The sequence below is a fragment of the Ammodytes marinus genome, assembly GCF_949987685.1.
Source record: "Ammodytes marinus genome assembly, chromosome: 11".
In the NCBI taxonomy this organism is placed as follows: Eukaryota; Metazoa; Chordata; class Actinopteri; order Uranoscopiformes; family Ammodytidae; genus Ammodytes; species Ammodytes marinus.
In genome coordinates, this window is record NC_137215.1 from 7,136,479 (window position 1) to 7,153,108 (window position 16,630).

The window sequence follows — 16,630 nt, forward strand, 5'->3', positions numbered from 1 at the left end:
TTGCACTCAACACTGGAGCACCCAATATCAAATTCTTCATCCAAACAGGCTCATATTGCTTCGGCTTTGTGCTACTTTTGATATAGCGATGTGCTTCACCTCAGAATCTCGGGAAGAAATTCAAGATCCTTAGCCAAAAGCCTTATTGCTAAAACGTCAGCCAATGAGTAAAAACTTGCCAGAATTGTTGCTACTGCTCACAAAAGCCTCTACAATTATTTTCTCAGTCAGCAGCACTGATTAGCCCTAAATAGCCTTGAGTTAACACAGTGAGCTTGATGAAATGCACTAATTGTAGCTTGTTTTATATACTCCTCTGCACTGGCTGCAGTAGAACTCGTAAGTAAAGCACACTTCAAAGGCAGCGAGTGAGGTAGTCAGTGAGGCTCTGAGCTTGCCAGCATGGTGTTATGGTTTTGGGGAAAGCCGCTGGCACAGGGCCAGGTGTTATGCTGTTTGTCATGCAGTCAGGTAGGCGCTGAACACACTGATCCTTGACTGGCCTGGAAAAGAGAGGGAGGGGGGGGGGGGGGTTAGTCTATCATCTCACTGAGGACAGTCTGTCAAACCTCTGGCTCTTTGTCTGCTAAAAAACCCCATCGCTGCCCCCAACACACACACACACACACACACACACACACACACACGTTTGGACGGCTATACTCGTGAAGACCCTCATTGACTTAATCCATTCCCCAGCCTTTTACTCTTACCATCAAAACAAATTTCATGACCTAAACCCTTTATACTTACTAACCTCACCTAACCTAACCTCACCTAACCCTAATTCATAACTGAACCTTAAAAACCCTCAAACAGCTCCTTTTAAAGGCCTGTCCCGATGTGAGAAACAGCCAAAATGTTCTCAAGGTCTAAAACTGAGACACACACCTCCCTGTTCACATCTTCATCCAACCCTAAAGCAACAAGAAGAAGAAAAACAGCTCAGGCCCAATCCTCCAAAAAAAAAAAACCCTCAGCTGAGCCATTTCACTCTGCTGTCCTCCCCTCACACACACACAGTCTTTGGGGTTGTCAGGCAGAGAGAGAGAGAGAGAGAGAGTCGGTGGCGAGCGGTAGTATGGCGGTTAGAGGCTGTGAGTTCAGATCTAGACAGACAGGCCCTGCTGTGCCCCGTTCTGACTCCTCTGGGGCTGGAGGCTGATATACGCCCTCCCATCAAGCAGCAATAATGCCAGCTTATATCACTCATCTCCAACAGGCTCTCCTCCCTCTCACACAGCATCCCTTGCTTTCTCTTTTTACGCTCTCCGAAAAAACCCGTGTGAAAGTCGGCAGCTAACTCTTATCTCGGCTAATCTACACATCAAAAAAGACGAGTCACTCAAGTCTTCCCCTCTCTCTCTTTATGGGCTCATGATATCATTGGAGGATCTCGGGAGATTTTCCCGGCGGGTGGGTATACCACCACCACCACTGACATGTTTGAGCCTTGTTTTTGCAACCCAAGTGCCCTTTTGTCAGACACTGGCTGAAAAAAAGCGCCCCCTCCCCCCCCTTTTTCAAAGACACCCTCACCTCTGCTGCCCCCTAAAGACAATAGTCCCTACCTCCCTCTGCAGGAACGCACCCAAACAACACAAAACAACGCGTTGAGCTCCAGATGAGAATAATAAATGCCTTTCAAGTGGGGCTCAATCTTTTGACGACTGAAACCAAGCTTCAAGCTCCCGCGCTATTTCAGAGCTATTAACCTCCTGAGCTGTGAAGAAAAGGGGAGCCCAATTTAAAAAAAAAAAAGAAAAAAGAAAAACGCTTATTGTATCCAGCCGGCATGAGTAGCCTTCACACACACTGAGGGGAAGAAAAGGCCTCAACTGTTTCAGGCCTCAGTGAACAAGCGAGAGAGACAGACAGACAGAAGACTGAAAGAGATTAGACAACACAGCAGTAACGGCCGCGTATTGAGTCTGCACACATTAGCTCTGCCAGGGACCAAGGTTGTTTTTCTTTGTGAACGGCCCCCGGCCAAGCCAGTGGACTTCTGGTGCCGACTCTCTCTCTCCCTCCCTCTCTCTGTGTTACATTCTGAAAACAGGCAATGAATGAGGGGGGAAAAGAGAGAGAGAGAGAGAGAGAGAGAGAGAGGTGGAGGATTGGAGGGGAAAAGCATTTTGGTTGCCGTGTGGGTCGTCAGGGGTGAGGGGAGGGAGTGGGCTTGCTGTTGCCAAGAGAGATTAACAGGAAACACTGGCATCATTGTTGATATGGGTGTGATCTCCTCCTTCCCACAATGCAGCGGGAGGAGGGCCCTCTCAGTGGGGGCGTACGATTGGAAGGAGTCAAGGTTCCTCACAGGGTTGCGCCGAAACACACAGACATTAAAATCCAGGCAAATTTGAAAAAAGGGGAGAGAGCCGTGCAACAAGGCTGCAAAAACTATTCGGTTTCAGTGTTTTTCCAATTCGTACTTAACTTTTGTGAAAAAAGCCAAACGGTCATTATATCCCTTTTTGTTTTTCTAACAGCCTTTCTTTCTCTCTCTTTGTGTTTGCTCACAGCACTTACAGAACCCGGCCAACTTCCACTCTGCGGCCACAGAGCTGCTGGACTGGTGTGGAGATCCCCGGGCCTTCCAGCGACCTTTCGAGCAAAGCCTCATGGGATGTCTGACGGTATGCAAACACTAAATGATAGGGCTTTTCAGGTACTTTTCTTTTCAAGGAGACGTGAGCCAAACAATAATTAGACTTTGGATACTAAGGAAGAAATGTGTGTCCACTTCGGGGGACTTACAGCCTTACTGATTTATTCCCCCTGTTTTCCTATGAGTTTCAGTTAATGAAAGTAAGTCGTCAGTAAGGATGGGTGTCGTTTTGATTTTTATTGATTCCTGACAAATACTGAAATTGCGTATCCATACAGATACATATTGATAGTCTTAATGATACCACTCTCCATAATTTGATGCACAAATTCGGACATGACATGTCATATGATTACTTTTTGGCAGGAATACTTTAAATTCCTGACAGTTTGCTGTCAAACACGCTGGGCTGCTACAGATTTATAATGTTGTACTTGTAAGTTTGAATGAGGTTGGTGTGAGTCGCTTCTAGCTGTATTTCATTAAATATAGTAGAGTCAACCCACAGTTTTGAACATGTTACCATGTCAGCCATTACTGGAGAGCCACTCTTTACGCTCTGATCTTGAGCTGTCAAATAAAGGTTCAGCAGATTCATCAACAGTGGAAAGTTGAGAATTTGAAAATGCCACTATGTTATAAGGAATAAACGCTGCATCAATACCAATGTAGTACCTGTTCTCGATACCCCTCCCTAGTGGTCAGGCTACAGTGGCACCGGGTTTGTATCCAGCAGTTTATCCAAGGCACCTGCTCAGGCCGTCAGGGGCGAGTGACACAGGTTAAAGGCCTTTGTCACCCAATGCAGCTGTCCACTTTGTGCTTCACAGACGCACAAACACACACACACACACACACACCCACCCACCCACACACACACACACACACACACACACACACACACACACACACACACACACACACACACACACACACACACACACACAACAAAAACAGACTTGAGCAGGACTGTGGGTAGCCAGTCACCTCTGGCTGTCGCCTTTCTGTTCGCCACCCACCATTCATTGATCTGGGCACAGAGCCAGAGCACTGGCCTGCATCAGGTGTGTGAAATAACCACAACACACACACACACTTAACACACACACACACACTTAACACAGTCACATGTGTGAAAGAGGCTTTAGACCAGAGAATTGAAAGTTTCACGCGTTTATCGCTGAGATCAGACTGTGAAACACTGGAGGAACATTGTCCCCGGCTGAAGTGGTGGCGTGAGCAAACAGATAAATGCTCATTAATGTGTAAATCACAATGAAAGCCTCTTAAAGGCTGATACAGAGCCATACAATGGAGCCCACCACAGAGAGCCCTCTCAGCATGGGGCTCTCTCCATCAGCTAAATTGTCCCATCAAGACTCTGAGAGCATATGGCCTCTTATCTGGAGAATTATAGCGCGCAACACGTCCGTGCATTCTGTTAAGGATTTTGCCTTCAGAATAAACCTTGTTGGCTATGTATCAGAGTGCGGTATTGGAATGTAAATATGACATCCAGATGTTCCCTTTGGCATGTTGGTATAGGTCAAATCAAATCCATTTTATTTATATAGCTCAATGTCACAAATTTACACAACCCTTATGATTTCCCTTTGTCAGGCCAGGACCAAAAGAGGACTCAGATGCAAGGGAAGAATGATATCAAACCCACTTTATTGAGGTCAGAATCACACAACAGGAGCTTAGGAGAACGAACAAACGAAACACTTCAGCACAGGACAAAGGGAAGACGCTGACTAAATACACATGAGGGAAATGGGGAACAGGTGGAAACGATTAGGGATCAGGTGAGACAATCAGACTGGTGACACATGAGGAAGGGCAAGTGACCTGAAACGAGAGGAGAGTTAGATCTTCAAAATAAAACAGGAAGTAACGAGACCAAGAACCCAAGACGAGACAACCTCACCGCGGTGTGACAGTACCCCTCCCTCTAGAGCCGACTCCTGACGGCCCAGGCTGGTCAGGGTGGTCCCTGTGAAAATCTGTGATGAGGATCTCGTCCAGGATGTGTCTAGACGGGACCCACTGTCTCTCCTCGGGACCATATCCTACCCAGTCCACCAGATACTGTTTACCACGGCCCCGGTTGCGAACTGCCAGTAACTGCTTAACCTTGTACACCGGACCGCCGTCTATTACTTCTGGGGGTGGCGGCGGGGCAGCGGCAGGAACCATCGGGCTCTCCTTAGCGGGCTTGACTCGGCTCACATGGAAGGTCGGGTGGACACGGAGGGATCGGGGCAGGCGAAGGCGAACTGCTGCAGGACCGATGAGCTTGGTAATAGGAAACGGACCCACGAACCGCGGCGCCAGCTTTCTGGATGGAACTTTTAGGTGCAGATCCTTGGCGGAGAGCCACACTCTCTGTCCTGGCTGGTAGGCAGGAGCGGGCCGTCTCTTGCGGTCCGCCGTCTTCTTGACCCGGTCCCCTTGGCGAATTAACACTTGCTTGGCAGCTGCCCAGATGCGGTGGCAGCGGCGAACCATGGCATGGGCGGAGGGTACAGACACCTCCAGCTCGTTGTCTGCGAACACAGGGGGCTGATAACCAAACACACACTTGAATGGTGAAATACCTGTGGCCGAGGTGGGCAGTGTATTATGGGCATACTCGACCCAGACCAGGTGTTTGCTCCATGTTGAGGGATTCTGAGAGACCAGACACCGGAGGCCGGTCTCCAGTTGCTGGTTTAGGCGTTCGGTCTGGCCGTTGGCCTCCGGGTGATAACCCGAAGTCAGGCTGGTCTTCGCTCCGATGAGCCGACAGAACTCCCTCCAGAACCGGGAGATGAACTGGGGGCCCCGGTCTGAAACAATGTCCTTGGGAAATCCGTGAATCTTGAAAACATTGTTCATCATTATCTCCGCCGTTTCTTTGGCGGAGGGCAGTTTAGGTAAAGCAATGAATCTAGTCATTTTGGAAAATCTGTCCACCACCGTGAGGACAGTGGTGTTACCTTGTGAGACCGGGAGCCCCGTGACGAAGTCCACCGAGATGTCGGACCACGGTCTGGAGGGAATGGGAAGAGGCTGCAGGAGGCCCATTCGTGACCCGGAGGATGTCTTGTTGCGAGCGCAGACCGAACATGCCCCTACGTACTCCCGGACCTCCGGCTCCATGGAGGGCCACCAGAACCTCCGGGCGATAGCGAACATAGTTCTACGAACACCCGGATGACAGGAAAGCAGCGAGGTGTGGGCCCAGTGGATCACCTGTGGGCGCAATTCAACCGGGACAAACAAACGATTCTCTGGACACCCACTAGGTGACGGAGCCTCACCATTAGCCTGCTTAACCTCATTTTCTATCTGCCAGGTCAGCGCTCCAACCACACAGGATCGTGGGAGGATCGGTTCTGGGTCCTTGTCCGCAGGCTCGGGGTCGAAGAGACGGGACAGTGCGTCTGGTTTGACGTTTCGGGACCCCGGCCTGTATGAAAGAGAAAAAGAGAATCTGTTAAAAAATAGCGCCCACCTGGCCTGGCGAGAGTTGAGTCTCTTGGCTTTCTTGATGTACTCCAAATTTTTATGATCAGTCCATACGATGAATGGATGGTCAGCCCCCTCGAGCCAGTGTCTCCACTCCTCCAAGGCGAGTTTGACCGCCAGCAGCTCCCTGTTGCCAACATCATAGTTTCGCTCCGCCTTGGATAGCCGCCGTGACAGAAAAGCACAAGGATGCATCTTACCGTCCTGCTCTGATCGCTGTGAGAGAATTGCCCCGACCCCTTCGTTGGAGGCGTCCGCCTCGACCACGAACTGCCGTTGAGGATCTGGCATGGTGAGAATGGGAGCCGAGGTAAAGCGTTGCTTGAGGGTCCGGAACGCCGCATCCGCGTCTGGAGACCAGTGGAACCGCACCTGCGTGGAGGTAAGAGCATGGAGAGGAGCAGCTACTGCGCTGAAGCCTCTGATAAACCGCCTGTAAAAGTTAGCAAAACCCAGAAATTGCTGAACCTTTTTGCGGCTATCAGGTGTGGGCCAATCGAGCACAGCGCTAATTTTAGCCGGGTCCATCTGTACTCTTCCAGGGGCTACAATGAAGCCCAGGAAGGAGACAGTATCGGCATGGAATTCACTCTTTTCAGCCTTGACATAGAGTTGATTGTCTAATAGTCTTTTTAGCACCTGGGTTACGTGGTCTTGGTGTTTGGTCAGGTTCGGGGAGTAGATAAGTATGTCGTCTAAGTAAACATACACAAAGTGGTCAAGAAAGTCTCTCAATACGTCATTTATCATGGCCTGGAATACTGCAGGAGCGTTTGTGAGACCAAATGGCATGACTCGGTACTCATAGTGACCACTGGGGGTGTTGAAACCGGTCTTCCACTCATCTCCTTCTCTGATCCGCACCAAGTGATAGGCGTTGCGAAGATCCAACTTGGTGAATACTTTGGCCTGTTGAAGCTGGTCAAAGACAGATGACATGAGAGGAAGCGGGTAACGGTTCTTAATTGTTATGTCGTTGAGTGGGCTGTAGTCAATGCAGGGTCGTAGTGAACCATCCTTTTTCCCGACAAAGAAAAACCCGGCTCCGGCTGGGGATGATGAGTGGCGGATTAGCCCGGCTTTCAGGGAGGTCTCGATGTACTCCCGCATAGCTTCCCTCTCGGGTCCTGAGACCGCGTACAAGCGCCCTTTGGGGATGGTGGAGCCCGGAATTAACTCTATGGCACAGTCATAGGAACGGTGAGGAGGAAGTGATAGCGCTTTGGCTTTGTTAAAAACCTCTTTGAGGTGGTGGTAGCAGGATGGCACAGAGCTTAGATCCGGGTAGTTGGGATCTGTGGTGGGGTTAACAGAGACCATATTAATGTCTGCGATTCCCCCTCCCCGAACTGAAATGTTCATACAGTCACGCGCACAGTCCCCTCCCCATCCCACAATCTTACCCGTTCTCCAATCTATGTGGGGATTGTGACGTGAGAGCCATGGCTGTCCTAATATGAGGGTCTGAGATGGGGAAGTGAATACATAAAAACGAATGTTCTCTTGGTGATCGTTAATGCGCATCTTGAGGGGGGTTGTGATGTGGGTGATAGTAAACAACTCATGTCCATTAAGAGCTTTAGCCCTGATGGGTCTAGCTAAAAGTTCTATGTTAAGATCCAGTCTTTTAGCTAATTCCCAGTCCATCAAGCTTTCATCAGCCCCTGAGTCTATAAGTGCCTTGAGTTCAGTGGTGGCGTGGTGTGTTACCTGCACTGTGGTGAGAATACGTGAGGGGGTGTCTGTAGTCTTGAATTCACTCACCATCGTGGTCCTTTTAGCCGGGCAGGTGGAGACGAGATGCCCGGGTTCACCGCAGTAAAAACAGCGACCCTCCTGTAGTCGCCTCTGTCTCTCCTCCGGTGATAGCCTGGCTCTCCCCAGCTGCATAGGCTCTTCCTCTCCTTCCTCTCCTTCTAGGCGAGGATAAGGAGACTGTTCTGGTGGAGGTTGCCGGGTGGTCGACCAGCCAGGTGTCTGCATGCGCGATGGTCTCAAGGTGCGCTGCTGTCTGAGTTGACGAGCTCGGTTATCCGTCCGGATCGCGAGGGCGATGAGCGAGTCAAGGTCCGGGGGAAGGTCCAAAGGAACCAGAAGATCCTGAATAGGAGCCGCCAATCCCTTTAAGAACACGTCGTAAAGAGCCGTTGCATTCCAGCCAATCTCGGCCGACAATGTGCGAAATTGGATGGCGTAGTCACACACAGAGTTGTTACCCTGTTTCAGTCCGCTCAGCTCCCGAGCCTTTTCCCGGTTGGTAGTTACTGGGTCGAAGATCTTTCGCAGCGCCGTCTCAAATCCGGTGAGTGATCTGCAAACAGGAGAATCTTGGGCCCACTCTGCTGAGGCCCAGGCTTTGGCTCTGCCGGCAAGGTGGGAAATCATGAAGGCAATCTTTGATCGGTCAGTGGGAAAAGCGTGGGGATTTAGCTCATAGTGTATGGAGCAGTCTATGAGGAAAGCTTTACATAAGCCCAGTTCACCAGAGAATCGTGTAGGTGAAGCTAACTTACATGTAGCTCCCATGATGGTCATAGTAGGAACGGGATTTACTGGTGGAGTGGCGGCCACTGCCGGAGGCTCGGGTGCTGTATTCGTCTGCACTAGATGATCGTGCAGGCCCTGGAGTTGAGAGGACAGGAGCCCCATCTGGGAGGCCATGGCGGTCTGGAACTCCTCCTGACGAGAGATTCGGGCTTCTTGGGTTTGCAGGGCAGCAGTGAGTTGATCTATCCCTGCTGAGTCCATACTGGCTGAAGTGTAATGTCAGGCCAGGACCAAAAGAGGACTCAGATGCAAGGGAAGAATGATATCAAACCCACTTTATTGAGGTCAGAATCACACAACAGGAGCTTAGGAGAACGAACAAACGAAACACTTCAGCACAGGACAAAGGGAAGACGCTGACTAAATACACATGAGGGAAATGGGGAACAGGTGGAAACGATTAGGGATCAGGTGAGACAATCAGACTGGTGACACATGAGGAAGGGCAAGTGACCTGAAACGAGAGGAGAGTTAGATCTTCAAAATAAAACAGGAAGTAACGAGACCAAGAACCCAAGACGAGACAACCTCACCGCGGTGTGACACCCTTACTGAGGGTAAGGGAATTCATCTCGTTTCAGTTACATGTTTGACTGGTAAACGATGAAAAAATGTTTGTTTTTTCTCTATTGTATTTCAGAGGTCATCCTCCAGGGCCAATAAAAGTGCTGTCAGTGCAACACTATTAGCTCTGCTTCCCTGACAACCAGTGGTGTAGTGGGGGGTATACGCAGGTATACGGCGTATACCCACTTATTTTTCAGGCGACATTGCGTATACCCACTTCTAACGGCCGCGACTGCGGGACTTGTTGCCACCCGTCCCGTTTTCCCCGAAATTGTTCTCTTTTTTTCACCAGCTGTCCCGGGAAAAGAAAAATCTCTCCCGGGACACAATTTGTCCCGTTTTTTGGGGAAAATGCCAGAACCTCATTTGATTTCCTTCGTTCAGTAGTTCAGGCCTTTTCACACGGGCCGAGGCGTTTGTTTCGCCCACTAATGCATTCTCAATAGAGAGGCGAGCGGGCAGAGAGAAGGCGGCAAGCGTGCAGGGGCGGTCTTAACGATCTCGGGGCCCGTTTCAAGACCCTGTGGGGGGCCCCCACATTTTTTTTCTATGAATATTGCTTGTGCATGCTCCCCGCAAAAATAAAAAAGATTGTGGAAACCAGTTGGTTCATAGACGGATTATGAGATTTAAAGTAAAATGCATCAATCTGATGCACTTTCAGAGGAAAATTTAGATTTAAATCAAATCTTGAGCTGAAGAAGGAACATTATTTTTCTTAAACAGGCGGCACTCTTTACTCTGCAACTGTAAAAACATTTCAGTAGATTGGTCTGCAGACCCATGTTATATGATGGAGGGGCCCATTGCAACAGATACAGGGTGGAAAGCTACTTTTTATGAACAGTATAGAATTTACACGTATAAAGCTTATTCCTGTATGTGTGGGGGCCTTAGAGGCCCCTCATGAAGCCCATAAGACAGAGCTAATAATGCTTTTGTTTTGCACTTGCTTTTCTATTTTTCACCTGCTAGGGGCCATGATGATTTATTTCCTATTCCTTTTTGGACCCTAGGCTGTTATTGACATGAGTGACTGAGCTCTTTGACAATGCGACATGTAAAGTTACTATCAGTATCTCTGGCTTAGGGCCCCCCTGAGCCCTTGGGCCCCTGGGCCTGGTTGCATGCAGTTTTCTTCTCAAGGTGCACCAGATTGATGAATTTTACTTTAAAAGGTTGCATTTTTTTCTTCCGGGGGAGCATTCCCCCGGACCCCCCTAGAAGGTCCAGGGTCCCCACCTCAGTCTCCCTATTTAGCCTACTGTGCAAACAGTGATGGTCCGGCAGACCGTAGCGGCAGTCAGCTGTCAGGACTGAAACCCCCCCCCCCCCCCCCCCCCCACTCGCACTAATGGCTGTAAATGGAGCGGACACGGAGGCTAAACATATAGCCGTTCTGCCAGCTACGCTCTCTATATCTTATAGACTATTCATGCATTAGGCCTGTGTTGGACCACTACTCACGAGTGGCTGTGTGAGGCAGCGCAATTATGGGAAATATAGGACCGGCAAAAGCGGATGCGCGCGCAGTACAACTTAGAGTATACCCACTTCTCCAGGCACCACTACACCACTGCTGACAACTTGTGTGTTTTATGCACACTATATCAAGAGTGTGGGTACTGTCCGTTGCATGAAGACATCTGAATTATTTCTGCCTGTAGGGCTTCAATTTACCAAAATTGCCCACTTAATTCACTACTAGCTGCCTGTCACACACACAAATGAACTACACAATTGATGCTTTTTCACCCACTCCAGCAAATACACACTAGAAGAATGTGAATATCCCAGTAACCCTCCAGCACCTCTTTTTTCATTGACAGGGTGGAATATGGGCCTGGATGTACAGTACATTCTCAGAGGGGGAATAAGCTGAAAAAGGCTTATGAGGTGAAACACTGCTAAATCCGTGTTAAATCTATGCTAGCCTCTGTAGCTGGCTGCCTGCCATGGACAAACTGTAGGTCAGGGTCACCAAACGCAGGAAATTAAACCACTGACAACAACATGATTCCACTGTTTGTTTTTATAAAATCTTTTGTATAATATGGTGGTTGGGTTGAGTAGGTTGTGTTGTGAAGAGTTTATTCCAGGAATTGACGTCCTCATGTCGCCTAAACAAATAAAGTTAGCATGATAATTTACTGGAACTGTATATTAACCTTTTCAGCGATTCTGAAGAAAGCTTGTTGTCAAAATCAGTGAATGTCTCCTCACTACCTGTCCATACTGTGTGTGTGCTGGTAAGACAAAACAAAATCCAATATTAATACACAGCCTAGGCTCTGTAAACTAGTATGTACACAAAGGGTATGTGAACAAAGAGGGCCCACCGTAGCAAGCAACATGTCTATTCACGGAGCCTGTGCTGTGTATTAACAGGGTAGGGACAGGTAGCGGATCGTGAGGAGATATTCACTGATTTTGACTTAAATGTCATTTTGACAACAAGCTGTCTACAGAATTGCAGACTCAACCTTTTAAGTAAGTAAAACCTTATTTATTGATGTGGACCTGTGTGCCTGAAATTAAATGGAATTAAATTGACATGTTCAATAGTCTGCCATCAGTCAGTAGTCAAGTGGCTTTTATTACCTGTGACAAAGGCCCTTTATGATGGCTGCTGGCTGTTATGTTGGCTCGCTAAAAGGCAACCCAGCTGACCTTGTTAATGGTAATGTGTGTTTTGAGGTCACCGGGAGCAGAGGAGTTGTCATCTGTTTTGCAGATAGAAGCCAACGGGGTTTCCCCACTAATAGTGATTTACCCCTGTCTCCCGAGCCCTGTTTAACGTCACTCAGCGTCCCCCTATACAACGGTATATTAGAGTACGGGAGCCTCCTGCTTTGTGTCCCATAAATGTTCAACCTCTATATGAAGTCATTAAAGCAAGAGGATTATTAAACTCTCGCAGACGGGGAGACTGGTACCTCCTCAAAGTTGAATGGAAAAAGGAGGATTTCTAACCTCTGTGCCCCCAACGAGACGCTGCTGAAACATAAGTCACTTACTTTTATGACTGAATGATGATTATAAAGACATTATTGAAGGTGCATTAAGTACCTTTGGGTGTGTCAGAGGAAACATTTTTTAAGATATATTCTCATAACTTGATAAACAAACTTTCCTCAAAGGAAAATTGAGTACCTGGAACACTGTTTGAAGTTAGTAAGCTACCTGAAAAGTGACCGTTTCACTGTTACAGCAGCAGGGCCCACAGTTTTGTTGATAAACATATTCTAGTCATAAGTTCGGTTCCTGTTGCCTCAAAATAATGTTAGAATAAAATAATAAAATAAAATAAAGATTCTTCCAAATCTATGATGAATATAATTATTCAATACTAAGAATCACATGTAGGGTAAATGTGTTTTGTAAACTTACTGCAGGCGCTGCAAATGTAAACAAATCCACCTCCACTGAAACAGCATAGTGCACCTTTAATTAATTGTTTTAAAGCTCCCATATTATACACTTTTCGGTTCTATTATACACCATATTATATGGTCTTAGTGGTCCCTAATACGTTTTTCTTTAATTGTTTGCTGAAAAAAACTTTCAGATAATTTATTGTACTATGCTGATGTTCAGCTAATCTCACAATGGCCTATTTTTTAAAAAGAGCTGCAGCTCCCCTCGTAAATATACAATCTTTGAGCTCCCCCCGCCCCCTGTCCGGAAGCGAAGCCAGATACGCCTCGCCCTCTGTCTGTCAGGGCCGTGGACCAATAAGAAATAGGGGTGTGGGCTGCACAGTGGAAGCTTCTGGCTTTCCAGTTTGTGAGGTCAGAAACGAGGAGAATTCTGACTGGAGTATATTGGGGGGGAGGGGTGGGGGTTTCAGAAAGGGGGAGAGTGAGAAAAGGAGAGATTGTTATTTTTCTTAATATTTTGGCAGTCTCTAGGCACACCGTGGACCCATGGATATGTTAGAACACATTTAAAAAGTGCATTTAGCATAATTTGTGACCTTTAAGGCAATTCGGATGCTGCTACATAGGATGTTACGTTCAATTGTATTGTTTTATCAGTGCAATGAAATATCTATCTATCCATCACTCTCTTTCCCCATTACCCTCCGACACACTCACACAGTTAGACTGGTCAGGCTGGCGCTTAGAGACTTCATATTTTCCACATTTTCCTCTGGTCTGTTTAGGCAATTGAACCGTCAACCTTTAGCAGTAACTCTGTTCTTTTGGGGCTTGTCTTCTGCTTGTCCTTTCAAAGACTCTGCTGTGGTTTGGCTCCCTCACCTCTACGGAGGTTGATGTAGTCATCAAACTCTTCCTGACTTTGGATCACTGAAGCAATCCAGACTGCAGACTCCACATTAATCTCAGTCTCTGTGTGTGTGTGTGTGTGTGTGTGTGTGTGTGTGTGTGTGTGTGTGTGTGTGTGTGTGTGTGTGTGTGTGTGTGTGTGTGTGTGTGTGTGTGTGTGTGTGTGTGTGTGTGTGTGTGTGTGTGTGTGTGTGTGTGTGTGTGTGTGTGTGTGTGTGTGTGTGTGTGTGTGTGTGTGTGTGTGTGTGTGTGCGCCCGCTTATCTGTGTGAGTGAAAGGGTGAACTGTATCCGTGTCTCTCTCAAGACAAATTAAGTTAAAGGATTAGGATGCTCTAACTATGGCTTACTCTTTATTTAGCATTCATTACCCATGCAATAATAATATCTTATGGTATTACTATTGCACAAGAAAGGGGCAATTTACCCGGTTTTATTATAGATAGACAGATTAGCCGAGTTATCAATTAGTTGATTGACAGAAAACTAATTTGCGATGATGTATTTAAAAGGATGTAATGATTCATGTAATGCTAAAATGACTATATGTGCCTGCAGCTATATACTCATATCTCTCTCTCTCTCTCTCTCTCTCTCTCTCTCTCTCTCTCTCTCTCTCTCTCTTTCTATAGGTGGTGAGTCGCGTGGCAGCTCAGCAGGGCTATGACTTGGACCTGGGTTACCGGTTGCTGGCTGTGTGTGCTGCCAACAGGGACAAATTCACCCCTAAGTCTGCAGGTAAGAAGACCCCACCACCACCGCTTTACTTACAAAATGCCAGCAGACGCATGCTACATACATCAGCCCATTCTACTGCTGTTGACTTGCAAAGACAGCGGATGATGATGATACTGCGCTCATTGTTTTTCCCCCCATGCTCCAATTATTTCCACTTATTCATGAAATCAAGCAATTATAACCAAATCGCTGTATGGCTTAAAGTTAAGATCCACTCTGAGGTGAGTCATGTATTTCTGCTCGGTCCAATGGACGCAGAGCGTATACATGGTTATTATGTTCTGAGCCCTATTAAGAGGTTAGTAAGTCACAGAGGATCACATTATAAACCAACAGACAGTCTAATTTGTACATTATTTTGTTCCTGCACGCAAAAACCAATACCCTGAATCTATGGTTTGGAAATGTTTTATTTTGATTCAAGCTGCGACCACTAACATCATACGAAAAGCCCATAAAGTGTATCTGCTTAATATGTTCTTAGCCTTATTAAAAGGTCATTAAGATGTGTCAAAGAATAAAACACATTCTGGTCAATGGTCTCTTTCCACACAAACCCACACTGCTATGCGCAGCCTGCATGCATTGCACACACACACGCATTTAGTGCGGGCAAGGGAGAAAGAGCTTGCAGTAGTAAACCCAATCCTTAGACATTTATCTATCAAATCCAATTTGCCCTCTCTGATCCATACCTCTCCTGCCAGCCCCTCCCCCCCTCTCTTGTTCTTGTACATTTGTCAAAGTGAAATGTGCAAAACGCAGGAGAAAGGAGAGAGAGAGAGAAGATAGATGGATTGGTCTGGGGAGGTGTCGCCGATGTGCGCAGGACCACTCACTCTGCTTCAACCTGACAAAGCCCGTCGCCTAGCCAGTCAGAATACAGACAAACCTTTGTGTCGGGCAGTTACATAAGTGGGTGTAGTGAGAGAGAGAGAGAGAGAGAGAGAGAGTCAAATATTTTGATTCAACTGTTGGCTTTTCTTTTGTTTATGTGACAGGGCGAATATGTCACCGTTTCATAACAGGAACTGCAGTGACGATATCGCACGCACTGAAATCTTATATACCATCACTCCCCCATGCGAGCTTACAATGTGTTGAATATATGCAGACGTCAGAACATGTATCTGTTTCTGTCCTATTCCAGCTTCTATGATATGAACACTTTTGCTCAAGCTGAATATCAGTCTTTCAGTCGTGGTGGGAAAAAAACGTCTTTTTGCAACACTGAAGTGGTGAGACAGACAGACAGACAGACGTCAGTCCCGTGTACAATATCGATTGCTGTATTTCTCTCTCTCTCTGTCTGTGTTCCTGTGTTGGGATAATGTGATTGTTGTCTAGGCAATGGCCTCGGAACTGTGCCGGCTTGTCTGGGCCCGCCCCACACACACACACACACACTGACTGACAGTCAGAATCATCCTCAGGTCCCCTGCTGATGGTTTCTGGGTGATCTAATAGAAGACAAGCACTGAACTTTCAGGAAGAGCTGCTTGTGCACGGCCCGGGACAAATGGGAACTGTAGTGTAATTGTGTGTGGTTGTTGTAAGGGAGATATGATGTGGGCCAGTCATCAAACAGGGCCAGGCAGGATGTGACTCAGGGGCAGATCTTACTCACTGAGCATCCGTCTTACAAGGGCGTCTGTCTGAGAGAGCAGACCAGGGGGCGACAGAGGATACGTGATGCACACATTAACGTGAAGATGTGTTTGGGCTTTTCACCGTTGTCTGCATGGTCATAATGTGTGTGTGTGTATGTGTGTGTTCATCGCGTTCGTGTTCGTGTGAATGTTGTGTGTCTACTGTCTAATTGTGCAGCCCCAGCACAATCTTTCTGACAGCCCGCATGGCGACAGAGGGCCGCACATCTGATACCTGAGAAGGGCCAAGGAGTCTGAGTTGCTCTCTGTCTGTCGGAAGAGGCAAGGCTCTTTTAAGACTACGGATCAATCACACGGATGCTTTTCTTTTCAGAGCAACGGTTAAAGAGGAAATTGATAAAGCAATTATTGCCACTCTACCTTTTTATTTTTCCGTCAAGTCGTGTTGTTGCAAAATGAAGTTGACTTGTCTAGGTCTCACTACAACTACTATTCTAAGTATTTTGCGATTATTAACCAGTGATCCTTATTTGTCCAACATTTTAGGCACTTTTACTACGCAGAAGAAAAAAGACATCTACGATAAAAAGAACAATACCATCTTGCATTCATAGTTTTGTCCTGTGTCATATGCATTTGTGCATGTGTTGGTCTTATCACTGTCTTCACCCAAATCAAGAGAACCCATAAAAAAAAGTTCCAAACGCCTAAAGTTGCACTTCTCCCAATGAAAAAAAAGTATGAATTGCTGAGTGCAGT

At 47.3% G+C, this 16,630-nt stretch overlaps 1 protein-coding gene across 1 annotated transcript in view; it reads left to right on the forward strand.

Annotated features, from left to right (window-relative positions):
* zmiz1a (zinc finger, MIZ-type containing 1a) overlaps window positions 1-16,630 on the forward strand; it is a 121,365-nt gene that overhangs the window by 76,839 nt on the left and 27,896 nt on the right. The window contains exons 5-6 of the mRNA XM_080036294.1: window positions 2,523-2,636; window positions 14,156-14,261. Coding sequence (XP_079892420.1) covers window positions 2,523-2,636; window positions 14,156-14,261 — 220 coding nt within the window. The remainder of the gene's footprint in view (window positions 1-2,522; window positions 2,637-14,155; window positions 14,262-16,630) is intronic.